Source organism: Rutidosis leptorrhynchoides, chromosome 4 (assembly GCF_046630445.1).
Source record: "Rutidosis leptorrhynchoides isolate AG116_Rl617_1_P2 chromosome 4, CSIRO_AGI_Rlap_v1, whole genome shotgun sequence".
Taxonomy (NCBI): domain Eukaryota; kingdom Viridiplantae; phylum Streptophyta; class Magnoliopsida; order Asterales; family Asteraceae; genus Rutidosis; species Rutidosis leptorrhynchoides.
In genome coordinates, this window is record NC_092336.1 from 231,403,792 (window position 1) to 231,417,619 (window position 13,828).

The following is a 13,828-nucleotide window of genomic DNA, read 5'->3' on the forward strand; positions in this document are numbered from 1 at the left end:
GTGATAACAAGTTTTAAGCCAGACATCTATCACATAATAACTAGCACGTTAGTACCACATAATATTTACATATTAATTTTTAACCAACAAGGATAAGCAATAGTTTTCGAAATCAAACACGGTCAAAGGCCAGACTCACTAATGCATCCTAACAAACTCGATAAGACACATTAATGCAAATTTTCTGGTTCTCTAAGACCAACGCTCTGATACCACCTGAATCGTCCCGTTCATATCGAATATAAACGTCACGTACTCATTGGTGTTATTGCGAGGTATTGACCTCTATATGTGACATTTTTAAAAATATGCATACGTTTTTATGATACAAACCATAATCTTTATTATAACAAAGGCTTAAACAACATAATAATGATTATCGTTTAGTGATAATCTTAGTCTTACAAACTTTACATTTGATAATAACAATACAATTTCCAACATATTTCACATTACAAATCTTCCGATATGCAGTTTTATTTTTGACACAAATATGCATACTCCAAATCTTGCTTAAATTCGGCATAATGCAGCGGAAGCTTTTATTTATCACCTGAGAATAAACATGCTTAAAACGTCAACATAAAGTTGGTGAGATATAGGTTTAATGCTAGCAGCATTATAAATATAGACCACAAGATTTCATATACATAAACGTTTTAATATAAATATTCTAAGTAGTTGAGCACTTGATAACCATACTTAACATTTAATCAACGTCGCATATTCCCTTTATTATGAAATCTCACTACACCGTACCAAGTGTAGTCACCGAAACGAAGTACTGTGCAACCGTTGAATACTGGTCGTCCAGTCCAATTGGGGTTGTCAGGCCCAATAGATCTATCAACAGGATTCGTGTTTACAATACCGCATGTAAATAGTAGTTACTAAGTTACAGGGAAGTATGCCAGTGGTACAACTCAACGTAGAATATATATTTTTAATCACTTGTGTCCATAACGTAAATCACAAAATGCATGTATTCTCATCCCGAAATATTTAGAGTTTAAAAATGGGACTATATACTCACTTTTACCTTGAAGATATTTAACACGACTTGGTCTCCGATAGATATCACGAACCTAACCATATATATAATATATCAATATATTTTCTTTTCAAATAATCGTTACATATATACTTATAATACTTTTAATATCTATTAGTCCGTAGTTAGCAGTCCGATGTTAGTGGTCCACAATTAGTTGCTCAATAAAATAAATAAAGACCCCATCGTATTCATATTGATCAGAATTAATCTCGACCCATGGTACCATGTTGTCAAATGACGTGTCGCGTACATAAAGTACCGTGTTGTCAAATGACGTGTTGCGTACAACCATGAGGTCTTATAATTAATCTTCTCGTGTTGTTTACGGGTGGTCCTGAAATATGTAAAATCAAATCATGAATAAATATATATAAAATATCATGTTAATTAGCCAAGATATGATTAGTTTGGTTTTAGTCAAAATATTTTCGTAGCTAAACTAGCTTCGGATACCCGATTTTGTTTTAGTCGTAGTTTCTTCAATACAACTCTGTTTTTGTTGATTCAACTTGCCACTTCCATGAATCAATTCATTATTTATGAATATGAACTGTAAATACCTTAGTTTACATTCGAAATCACATGTTATAGGTCAAACTTGGGTGAATCTTATGAAAGTGATCATTTCCATTATAAAAATAACATCTAGATGATCATTTTTATGAAATACTTACACTTTGAGTTATACCATGAGATTTTTATATATTAACATATTCATAAGAAATATCATTTTTCCAGAATATAAACTTCCAATTCATAGTTTAAGATGGTTTTTAATTATCCAACCCAAAACAGCCCCCGGTTGCACTCTGACGACGTAGATTCAGTTTTAAGGTGTTCTTTGTAAAAATAAGTTGTATCTTGTTAAATTAGCATATCATTATGATATATTACAGGTCTTGAAGTGTTTTAAAAGTCGAGTTAGAAGGATCTATTTAGTTTGCGAACAAGTTTGAAATCATTCAAACTATGTTTTTGTTGTTATAATTTGTAACTCAAAATAAGATAGCTATATGAATATGAATCGAATAAGATTATGAATAAGGTTACTACCTCAAGTTACTTGGATAAAGCTACTGGAAAGGAAGTATAACTCTTGATCCTAAAAAATGGTGAAGTTGGATTGAAAGATTGGAAGTAATATTGCAACTTCTTGATTCTAGGTTGTTTTTATGAGGATTAAAGCTTGTAATTAAAGCTAAATGATGGGAAAAATGCTTGGAGATGATCAAGTATGAAGTTAGGAGTGTTTTGAGAGAGAAATGGGAGTGTAAGTATGAGAAAATGGAATGAAGAAATGGTGTTCATGCATAAAAACGTTTTTAGTTTATAAAGAAAGAAAAGATTCCTAATTTTGTTTTCTTGCTAAATAATTCATGCTACTTGACAAATGGTTGGTTCCACATGTTCCTTAATCATTTAAGGCTTCTAAGGATGATAATTGATGTGTATATACCAATAGTATATACATCTAGAAGCTGCGTACAATACGGTTACATATACCCTAGGTATACGTGTAGAAATCTTGAGGAAATGGAACGAGAATTCAAATATAACTATCTTTTGTGAATATACTTATATTGTTCTATGTATTTAAGTCCTTTAAAAGTGATTAAATACGTATTTATACAATACTTGTATAAGCATTATAGGTTATAGGTATATATATCAAAGAACGTTACGTATAGTTATCGTTTTGAAACTTAAGTTAGTAGCCTCAAAGTATACTTATAACTCATTGTTATTATGTTAAACCATCCTTAGATCATGTTAAATATGTATAAATATGTATATGTACATAATCGTATAATTATCGTATGTTATATAGTTCGTGATATCATCGGTCAAATTGGACGGTCAAACGTTGTGTAAAACTCTTTTCAAAAATACAAGACTCAACAATTTGGATTGCTTATCATGTTGGTAATGTTTAATTTATATAAATATTAATCTCATATGTATAAAACGATCGGAAAAATTCGGGTCGTTACATTGTTGCAATACGAGAATACATTGCCTCAACCCTTAAGTTAAATGAAGAGATTTAAAGATGAACTAAATATAAATTTGAAGTTCATAAAAAAATAAGTGACTATATATTCATTTTTTGCTAGAAAATTCAAGAAATTTGGAAGATTTTTAGTGATTATTACTACGTAATTTATAGTTTTTGCTAAGACTAATATATTTACATTAGAATTTTAAAAAAATTATTATCTTATTATTTTATCGATTAAGGTCCAATTTTGTACTCGTTCCAAATATGGAGTGGGCAAAATATTAGTTTTATCGAGATTATGAATTTATCGAGTATTAAATTAAATGCGTCAAAACATGGAGTACTAAATTCACGATTTTGTTATTTCTCAGTTTTCTTTTTTTTTTTCCTGCCAAAAAAAAAAAAAATTCTGTTGTCAAAAAATAAAAAATAAAAAATAAAAGAATGGTACATTCTCAGCCGCTTATATAGAAACTCTAAACAACATTCGGACATTCCAGAGCTTCACTTCCAACCTTCATCTTTCGATCAACCCTAATCCCCAAAATGGAACAACAACAAGTGATTAACAACAAACAAATTGTATTGAAAGATTACGTTAATGGCTTCCCTAAAGAATCCGATATGATTCTTAACACTTCTGCCACCATCAACCTCAAGCTTCCACAAGGTTCTAATGCTGTTCTTGTTAAGAACCTTTATATCTCATGTGATCCTTACATGCGTGGTAGAATGAGTAAATCACAAGGCAGTTATGTTGATTCCTTCACTCCTGGTTCGGTCCGTATTTTTTATTTATTTATTCATTTTTTTTATCATTATAATTATAATTTTTTATAATTATAACGGTTTATGTTGATTATAATCTTGTTTAATTGTATCATATTAATAATACGATTGTGTGATTACCTGTTTTGATTGACCTAATTGGACTATCTCTTAAAAGTCTTGGATGATATTATTATTTTTATGATCAACATGACCATAAAGTCAAGTTGCAAAAGCATACTATTATTAATTATAGTGATGATTGACTGAAAAATATATAATATTAAAATATTTATTATTTAAAGATCCATAATTTTTTTTTTTTTTTTTTTTACGAGGAACCCTAGCGACGAGCCATAATGGCCGGTAAACGGCAAGCCAGGCCTCTACAAGATCCATAATTTACATATGCCTAAAAATTGACATAATTGTAACCATATTTTTAGGTACATGAATCATTACCCAAAATTGTATGAATTAAAATTTTAATTGCTGCAATTGTATGTCTGACCTTGTATAACTCTATACAGACAATTGAAATAATCAAAAATTTGATGCATACAACCATTGTACAAGATAGTGTAGTGATTGTACAAGATAGTGTGGTGGTTGGGTCATGATATCTTTATTTTCTGAAAGCTTTTTCTGTTAGTTTAAGGACAGAAATGTAATATTACGACTTATTATCATGTACCAATTTCCGTCTTACAGCCGATAGTTGGATATGGAGTAGCTAAAGTCCTTGATTCGGGCCATTCAAAATTCAAGAGTGGTGACTTAGTTTGGGGAATTACAGGATGGGAGGAATACAGCGTTATCACTAATCCCGAAACTTTATTCAAGATTCAACATACTGACGTGCCTCTTTCTTATTATACAGGAATCCTTGGTATGTTTCTTGTTTAACATTATGCATGACACATCCTATGTTATTTTACGCATAAAACGTCATGTGGGTGTGGGTCAATCCGATCTGTTTCCATCTATGTATAAGAAGTTAAGAACACACCAGTTTTGACCTCTCACCCAACCCGCCCATTTTGCCACCTGTAGGTATGCCTGGTATGACTGCATATGTTGGTTTCTATGAGATTTGTGGTCCAAAGAAAGGAGAGTATGTCTTTGTGTCTGCAGCTTCAGGTGCAGTCGGTCAACTCGTTGGGCAGTTTGCTAAATTAGCTGGATGTTACGTTGTTGGGAGTGCTGGTACAAAAGAAAAGGTTAGCGTCTTTAAACGTTTATCATAGTTTCTAATCGTGTAATTGAGTGATGGAAATACAACTAATCATTATGTATTAACAAATTACCGGTTAACTATGAGACACAGCTGATACCTTCTGATAATAAATGTTTTCTTGATAATTTCCTAGACTTAAAAATTAATGTTATTCATTTGTTTCCATATTGTTGTGTGTGTATGTGTATGTTATTACCCAAGGTTGATCTGTTGAAGAATAAATTTGAATTTGATGAGGCTTTTAACTACAAGGAAGAACAAGATTTAGATGCTGCTCTGAAAAGGTTAGCTTCAGAATTTATAGGAAGCAAAATGAGCGGGTCAATGACTTTCAAAACAAGTTATTTGGGACACGAAGGTTCACCCAGGACACTTTTTGTCCCAAGATTTCAAAATACAGATGGTTTTTATTTTAGTATATGATTACAAGCTTATAATTATATGTTAATCATAATATAAATTCTGTAGAGAACTTTTTATGGGGGACATGTTTCCTTTTTCGCTACTTTTATTATTTTATTTTACCCATTGGGTCCATAAGACGATGATTTAAAAAACTATCCAAAAAGACTGACTGATAAATAAATGGGTCGATATTTCCACCTTCAAATCAAATTGGAATTTTTTAGTAAGATTTGTCTTGTTATGTCAGGTACTTTCCGGAAGGCATTGATATTTACTTTGAGAATGTTGGTGGGAAGATGTTGGAGGCTGTACTCTTGAATATGAGATTAAATGGTCGCATTTCAGCTTGCGGGATGATCTCACAGTATAACGAACAAGGGGAAGGAGTGCGTAACCTTTTTCATATAATAGCAAAGCGTTTGCGCATTCAAGGGTTTATCGTGAGCGACTACTATCACTTGTATCCAAAGTATATGGAAATGATTATACCCCTTATTAAACAAGGGACTATAAGTTACATTGAAGACGTTGCAGAGGGACTCGAGAGTGCACCTGCAGCTTTGGTTGGGTTGTTTTCGGGCAAGAATGTTGGGAAACAAGTGGTGGTTGTGGCTCGCGAATGAGGATCGACAAAAATGCTTATATCTTTAAGGTTCTGTGTATGCGTATGTAAAATGGAGTTGAGCTTAATAATGAAGTGTCGTTAGTGTTTTGTGATGTGTGGTTTAATAAAGCTGTTTGTAAATTGGTAGAGCAATAACGGGCTGAGGATTTGCATTTTGACTTTTATTGATGTCAGCATAAAATTCTTCATCTTCATTTGCATATTACAACTTTCTTGTTTCAAACTTTTTTGAAGTGGTACACTTATAAGCGATTTGTGTAACTTACTTTACCTAATAACTTGAACATGGACCGGTTGAAGTTGTTCAAAGAATGACCGTTTCTTGAGATATGTTAGATTTGAAATGACATATATATTTGGATACCGAAGATGACATATGAAGGCACGATATCGGAGTGCTGCTTCTCAAGGTCGTCTTAGAAAAACCTCACCGGGGTGATCTAGTTACCCGGAATTTTCACTATTATTCTACAACCATTGAGCTAGTATACCATTGAACCGTACTAGCTTCGTTACAAACTTGATACTGAACTGTTCACCATCCGAACATTCGCTAGCTGGAAACACAACTTTTACTACCGAAAAAAAGATCTCAAGTGATTAGGCGGGGACAGGACTGCATGCCGTGACTTATTCGGCGCAATATCACAATTTATTAATTCTCGAGACCATTCCTCTAGAGCAAATTTAAATACCAACCTAGCCAGAAGGCTATCTAAAAGCGAGTCAAGCGCACACACACACACACAAAAAAAAAAAAAAAAAAAAAAAAAAAAAAAAAAAACCGAGACCAAACCAAACAAGAACATACAATCTAAACTAAGAACAAACCCCCTACAATAAAACAGGGACACAATAGCCCTAAGCTAGGCAAGCATGTCATGACCAGTATACATAATTAAAAGCTATCCCTAGGAGCTTATAATTCGGTTAAATAATCGATATTGAAATTGAAAGTTGAAACAATCAAGCTAATGAATGCTTCCCATATAAGAGCTTTCATTTGTTAGATTGTTGTCGCTTAACTTCTGAAGCACGTCTTTTAGTTTCAAACTGGTGGATCCTGTCAACATATTGTCCACGAATCGGTTGTAAGATTTGGGTAATGATAACAACAAATGTAGAGCCAGATCCTCTTCTTTCATTATATCATTTATGTCAGACAACTTCGAAACCAACCGACGAAAAGTGACAATATGGTCACTCAGATTACCTCCTTCTTCGAGTTTCAGCAAGTACAAATCCTTTTTGACAACCAATCTATCTTTCAACACCTGCAAAAGTTTGTCATTAAATACACTACGTGAAGATTTGTAAGCACTTTTATATGTTTATCTAGTTAAGATAGCTCTAATTTTATTTGCAAATTATGGTTTTCATTTAATTCGTTGAATTCTGGAAAACTATAAAATTGTGAAATCTTACTTGGATATCCAATGCTTTTTTGAGTTGCATATATACTTCATCCGCTTTTGGCCTTTTTTCTCGCTTTTCATGCAAGCATTGATAGGCAATCCTTAGAAAAGTAGCTAGCGACTTCGCTTCAATTTGTTCCTTAATACCCTCAAACACAATATCATCCACTAAGAAGTCTTGATATTGCTTAGATTCTCTAAACTTCTTTACACATGTAAGTGTTCCGCACAACATCTCACATAAAACCACACCAAAGGAATAAATATCAGATTCTATGGTTAAAAAACCAGTGTTTTCATAGACGGGATCACAATACACGGGATCAAAATAGTCGGCCGACCCAACAACATCTTTAACGGCATATTCCATCTTTTGATTTTTAGGAGTTATTAAGGAAAAATCAAAACAACTGATTTTTGGAGTCCAATCTTCATTTAGTATGATATTAGCACTTTTAATGTCTCTATGTACAACCAAACTTTGTCTTGCAAAACCTTCATGAAGAAATTTTAACCCATTCGCAATGCCTATGCATATTTCAAGCCTTTTTGTCCATGTAAGACTAACATCATTCACATGGCTATTAAGAGTATTTACGTTATATGCATTTTCATAAACGATAATTTGCTCATCCTTATCCTTACAATAACCAACAATCTCCATAATATTCTCGTGTTTATGCCCGAATAGGATTTCAAGCTCCCTTACAAAATTATGTTCTTCAGAAGATCTAGTGACCTTTAAAATGACCTTCTTAAGTCCAGTATTATATGGAACTTCTCCTCTGTATAACATCCCATATCCTTCTTTTCGAATGAAATTTTTCTCACTAAAGTTTTTTGTGCCCAATTTTATGTCCTTAAGTGAGAATTTGAAGATGTCATTCCGGTCTTCCTGTGAATGACGGGATACTTGATTACATAATAATTTACTAGGTTGTCATAATAATGTAACTATTTTCTAACAAAAAATAAAAGAGGACATCATATATAGAGAAAAAAAACTTATTAACTTTTCTTTTAGCCCTTTAATTAAGTGTTAACTAAGCTCTGCATGTAAACTTTGGCTGACTTGGTGTTATAACCATTTTCTTGACATGGTATCGGTTTAACCAGTCATCTTTTAATTGATTAACTAGTTCTTCATTTTAAAGGTTGAATGTTTTGACAAATTGTTTAGAGGTCATGCATAAAAAGAAAATAATCGTTGAAGTCAATTTAAAGCATCGACTTACTTGAAGCTTCAGTGCAAATTCAAGTTCTTTGATGATGTCAAACAGTTTTGGTCGACCGTCTTGAGTTTCTGCTAAACATTGAAATGCGATTTTTGAAAATGTTTCAAGAGACTTTTGATTAGGTCCTATCTTTAGACCAAAACAGTGTTCCTCGGCTTCTTCCATTACTTCCGAATCTACTATTTCCATTAGTGTTCCCTCAGAGAAGCGCCTTCGTGCTACGGCTGCAAGTCCCCTGTTGTTTTCGTCGGTGTAAATTTTTTTATAAGCCAATGTCCCAGTAAACATTTCGAATAACACAACTCCAAAAGAGTATATATCTGATTCCTTTTTTAATTTACCCGTCTTTGAATATTCAGGATCCAAATACACTTCTGTGCCTACAATTTTATCTGTCACGATAGTGCTCCTCAATTGATTCACACGGAAGAATTTGGAGAGCCCAAAGTCACCAATCTTGGCATCCCAATTTTTTCCCAATAATATGTTAGCACTTTTAATATCACGATGTATTATCCTTTCTTTGTCACTCATGTTTGCGTGAAGATAATCCAACCCATGTGCAATATCAAGGCATATTTTAATCCGATGAACCCAGTTTAGATAAGTTTCTTTCTTAATGCTTCCCAAATGATCATCAAGGGAACCATTTGTAATAAACTCATATACAAGGATCAACTCACGTTCTTCATCACAATAGCCTATAAGTGACACTATGTTGGGATGGTTACATCTACGAAGCATTTCAAGTTCTAGCAAGAACCCTTGTCTACCATGCCCATTTTCATCATTTAGGATACGTTTTATAGCTACATTCTGGCGTTGCCTAGGAATTCCATTCTTAGGATTTTCCTTTTCATTCTTCCCTTTCATTCCCGAAAAGAACTTTGAAGAACGGTTGTGTTTCTTAAGAATTTCTTTTTGATTCTTCCCTTCTATTTCCAAAAAGAAAGCATCATAGATGTCAAGTTCTGCTTTATACACCTTACCATATCCACCAGACCCGATAAGGTATTTTTCAGCAAAATTCTCTGTGGCTAACTTTACATCCCCAAGTTCAATCTTGATGATTTCCTGTAACATTTAATAAACAAAATAATGAGCCCTGCAGCTTTCATGTGCTGAAGGCAAAATTATCCGTTCCTACTAATTACTAAAATAAGTTCAAGTGTTTTGCTTGGCCAGTTTGCTAGAACTAATTGATTTGTTTAAAACATCATTTTTCTATGTCAAATGTTTAACTAATTGATCATGATTTACCCTTCTAATTTCTAATAACACAGAATGAATGATGGAAAGAAAATAATAATAAAGAAAAAAAAGGATGGGCTTACCAGATTTTCATGTTTCTGTTGAATCCATAAAGCTCTCTCAAGTAATTTCACAACATCAAGTATATGTGGAAGGTATTCATATTGACTATTGAAGCATTCATCAAGGGTGCTTCTCAAAATGTCCAATGCTTCCCAGTGCATCGTTTTGAGTATTTTATCATCGAAGTCCTCTAGTTGGGTACTGTAAAACTGATAAGTACCAAACGGGCTCCAGGAAGTTGGGTACCGCTTACAAAACACATCCATCAAAACCATACCGAAAGAATACACATCAGTTTTATGTGTCACAGTATCGGTCAATTTACACACTGGGTCAGTGTAGTCGTCAAAATTTTCATTGTAATAGGGGATGAAACAAAAACCGACAACTTTGGCCTCTAAATCTGTATCTAAAAGAATCTTATCGCTGCTAAAATAATAATTTTTGGCTTTTTGATTATGGATGTAACACAAGGCACGAGCAGCACCCAAACATATTTGCAATCTATGGGAACATGTGAAGTTTTTGTAGACGTAGTCTAAATTATAGAGACGGAAAATGGGAAGAGATGAGATATTAAGGATTTGGGCGAGACTTTGGAAGAATTCACACTCACTAACTAAGTAACCGCGTTTGTATTTGTAACAAAACCCAACAAAGGTTGGAATATTTTTATGCTTAAAACGGGAAACCACCGAGACCAATTTCAAGAAATCATCTTCTTCCATATATTGCCTTATTTCTACAATAACATTGATTCTTTTACCAAATCTAAATAGTTGCCCTTTGTAGATAGAAATATAAGGATCTTTATATTCGTTATCAACTATAATACCTCTCTTTTCACTCACAAGTCTTTCGATAATATTTCTGTCGTCAAAGTTGTTGGTAGCAGATTTGATATCACGATACGGAATTAGTAAGTGATCAAGTTCTTTGAATAAAGACGACATGATCCCAGATATTAATTTCCTTTTAATTAGTAACTAAAGGAAAGGATACACGGAGGGAGTTGGTACATGGGGTTGGGGTTGATGATGGTGGTGGTGGTGGTGTTGGTCAATTTTTTTTTGTTAACAAATATGTATAGTAGTGTGATGATAAAGCTGGATACATTTTTAAAATGATAGAATTATCTATCCAAATAATACGTTTGCCTTCGGTTGAATCTTATGTGGGAGCCTACTGATAACAATAATAATTCAATAAAACTCGCATGTTAATTAATGATGATAAGATTAATACAATATCCGTACCCTTTCCACCATTATTTTCTCAATTTTACGTCTAATCAATCCATTTTTATAGCAAAAATCACAAAAACTATATAAAATTCGACTTCAGTGAATGATGAAATAGGACAACAAAGATATCATCAAACAACCGGTTTAGGCTCGGCCAGAAAACAGAGTTCTAAAAAACTAAATAACAAACTATTGCTATCTATATCCGAGCCAAACCAAATCTTAAATAAACAAGAAGGACACAATATAAGTTTAGGTGTGATGACACGACTTTGCAGTCTACAGTTTCTGCACATACCGAGCAAAATGTGCAAGCACCTACCATGTCTATACCTGCTGCTGCTTCGACCACTCCAGGCCATCCCATGGTGACCCGTTCCAAGGCTGGTATTTTCAAGCCCAAATATCGAGTTAATCTAGCTTATTTATCGCATACTCGCTTGCATCATGCGCTTCTTACCACTAAGGAACCTAAGGGATTCAAATCAGCTGCTAAAGATCCAGCTTGGTTCGAAGCTATGCGTGAAGAGATGACTGCCCTTGGTCATAATCAGACTTGGGATCTTGTTCCCCGTCCCAAGCATGCTAATGTGGTTGGTTCCAAATGGGTGTTTCGAACTAAATATAATGCAAATGGTTCTGTTGATCGACTAAAAGCACGACTCGTTGCTCAAGGATTTACACAAATCCCTGGTATTGACTACTCAGCTACTTTTAGTCCGGTGGTCAAATCGTCTACGGTTCGTATAGTGCTTTCTCTTGCCACTCTTAACAAGTGGTCGCTTCACCAACTCGATGTGAAGAATGCTTTTTTGAATGGGAATTGAAGGTCAGTGGTACTAATATTGAAGCTTATACCAATAAGTTTATAGAGTTGGTTTCATTGTGTCCGGATATGGTACCAACTGAACAAAAGAAGATTGAGCGATACATAGAAGGTCTTCCTGATGAGATTCAAGGAAATGTTATTGCTGCTAGTAAAGAGACCTTAGATGCAGTGATACTTATGGCTCAAAACTTGATGATGGCTAAGAGGAGAAAGGCCGCGGTTAATAAACAAGCCGAGGCTAAGTCTAGTGAAGGAAAGAGAAAGTTTGAACCCTCTCAAGGTTCAAGCCAAGGTTCAAACAAGAGAGCTGCTAATAGTTCTAGAAGTGGTTATGCTGGGACAAAACCACAATGTAGTCTATTGTGATGCCTCGAACCAAGGTTTCGGATGTGTCTTAATGCAACGTAACAAAGTTATAGCTTATGCATCTAGACAATTGAAGAAACATGAGAAGAATTATACCACGCATGACCTAGAGTTAGGAGCCGTGGTATTCGCATTGAAGATGTGGAGACATTATCTCTACGGGATTAAATTCACGGTGTTTACCAATCATAAAAGTCTTCAACATATCTTTGATCAGAAGTAACTAAACATGAGACAAAGGCGTTGGGTCGAGTTATTAAATGACTACGACTGTGAGCTTAAATATCATCCTGGTAAGGCGAATGTAGTTGCCGATGCCCTTAGTAGAATGGATCGTGCAAAACCGATCCGAGTCCGAGCTTTAAACATACATATTCGTACGAATCTTACATCTCAAATCCGTGAAGCACAACTTGAGGCATTGAAGGAAGAGAATGTCCAACTCGAGGGACTTAAAGGTCTTGTAAAGCAACCTGAACTCAAGGGAAACGGAATAAAGTATTTCAATAAACGAATCTGGGTCCCAATCTTCGGAAATCTTCGAGAACTAGTCTTGGATGAAGCACATAAGACTAGGTATTCTATTCACCCAGGCTCTAGTAAAATGTATCACGATGTGAAAGAGTTTTATTGGTGGCCTAATCTTAAATCTGATATTGCCGATTATGTGAGCAAGTGCCTTACTTGTTTGAAAGTTAAGGCCGAACATAAAAAGCCATCTGGTTTACTTCAACAACCGGATATTCCGCAGTGGAAGTGGGAATGTATCACTATGGATTTCATTACTAAGTTGCCTAAGACTTCAAACGGCAATGATACTTAATGGGTCGTAGTGGATCGTCTTACTAAATCTGCACACTTTCTGCCAATCAAATAAACCGACAAAATGGAGAAGTTATCACAACTTTATATCAAAGAGATAGTCTCACGTCATGGAGTCCCTATTTCAACCATCTCAGATCGCGACAGTCGATTTATTTCTAGATTTTGGAAGACTTTACAATCTACTCTTAAAACTCAACTCGACATGAGTACTGCTTATCATCCGCAAACCGATGGTCAAAGTGAACGAACCATTCAAACATTGGAAGATATGCTTCGTGCTTGTGTTATTGATTTTAGCAAAGGTTGGGATAGACACTTGCCTTTGGCTGAATTCTCTTACAACAACAGTTATCACTCAAGTATTAAGGCTGCACCTTTTGAAGCCTTATACGGACAAAAATGTAGATCTCCACTGTGCTGGGATGAACTAGAGGATAGACAATTAACTGGTCCGGAAATCATTCATGAAACAACCGAAAAGATCATTCAAATTAAGAAACGATTAGAAACTG

The 13,828-nt window shown here is 34.3% G+C and overlaps 3 protein-coding genes across 3 annotated transcripts; 2 read left to right on the forward strand and 1 right to left on the reverse strand.

The window, feature by feature from the left end:
• Positions 1-3,547: 3,547 nt before the first annotated feature.
• Positions 3,548-6,276, forward strand: LOC139843370 (2-alkenal reductase (NADP(+)-dependent)-like). Its single transcript, XM_071833449.1, has 5 exons — positions 3,548-3,833; positions 4,533-4,710; positions 4,875-5,041; positions 5,260-5,342; positions 5,711-6,276. The coding sequence occupies exons 1-5, from the start codon at positions 3,600-3,602 to the stop codon at positions 6,084-6,086; spliced, it is 1,038 nt and encodes a 345-aa protein (XP_071689550.1). The 5' UTR covers positions 3,548-3,599; the 3' UTR covers positions 6,087-6,276.
• Positions 6,277-7,059: 783 nt separating this feature from the next.
• LOC139841467 (uncharacterized) lies at positions 7,060-11,005 on the reverse strand. Its single transcript, XM_071831684.1, has 4 exons — positions 10,073-11,005; positions 8,739-9,812; positions 7,514-8,398; positions 7,060-7,362 (listed from the first exon to the last, which is right to left on the reverse strand). The coding sequence occupies exons 1-4, from the start codon at positions 11,003-11,005 to the stop codon at positions 7,060-7,062; spliced, it is 3,195 nt and encodes a 1,064-aa protein (XP_071687785.1).
• A 614-nt stretch (positions 11,006-11,619) lies between these two features.
• Positions 11,620-12,123, forward strand: LOC139841468 (uncharacterized mitochondrial protein AtMg00820-like). Its single transcript, XM_071831685.1, has one exon. The coding sequence runs from the start codon at positions 11,620-11,622 to the stop codon at positions 12,121-12,123; it is 504 nt and encodes a 167-aa protein (XP_071687786.1).
• The last annotated feature ends 1,705 nt before the right edge of the window (positions 12,124-13,828 follow it).

Excerpts from the sequence above, each read along its gene's own strand:
- LOC139843370 (XM_071833449.1), top strand. The coding sequence starts at position 3,600 with ATGGAACAACAACAAGTGATTAACAACAAACAAATTGTATTGAAAGAT. Across the intron at positions 5,042-5,259 it reads GTGCTGGTACAAAAGAAAAG|GTTGATCTGTTGAAGAATAA; the intron begins GTTAGCGTCTTT and ends TTATTACCCAAG. Across the intron at positions 5,343-5,710 it reads TTAGATGCTGCTCTGAAAAG|GTACTTTCCGGAAGGCATTG; the intron begins GTTAGCTTCAGA and ends TTGTTATGTCAG.
- LOC139841467 (XM_071831684.1), bottom strand. The coding sequence starts at position 11,005 with ATGTCGTCTTTATTCAAAGAACTTGATCACTTACTAATTCCGTATCGT. Across the intron at positions 9,813-10,072 it reads AACAGAAACATGAAAATCTG|GAAATCATCAAGATTGAACT; the intron begins GTAAGCCCATCC and ends TAAATGTTACAG. Across the intron at positions 7,363-7,513 it reads AAAAAGCATTGGATATCCAA|GTGTTGAAAGATAGATTGGT; the intron begins GTAAGATTTCAC and ends AAACTTTTGCAG.
- LOC139841468 (XM_071831685.1), top strand. The coding sequence starts at position 11,620 with ATGTCTATACCTGCTGCTGCTTCGACCACTCCAGGCCATCCCATGGTG.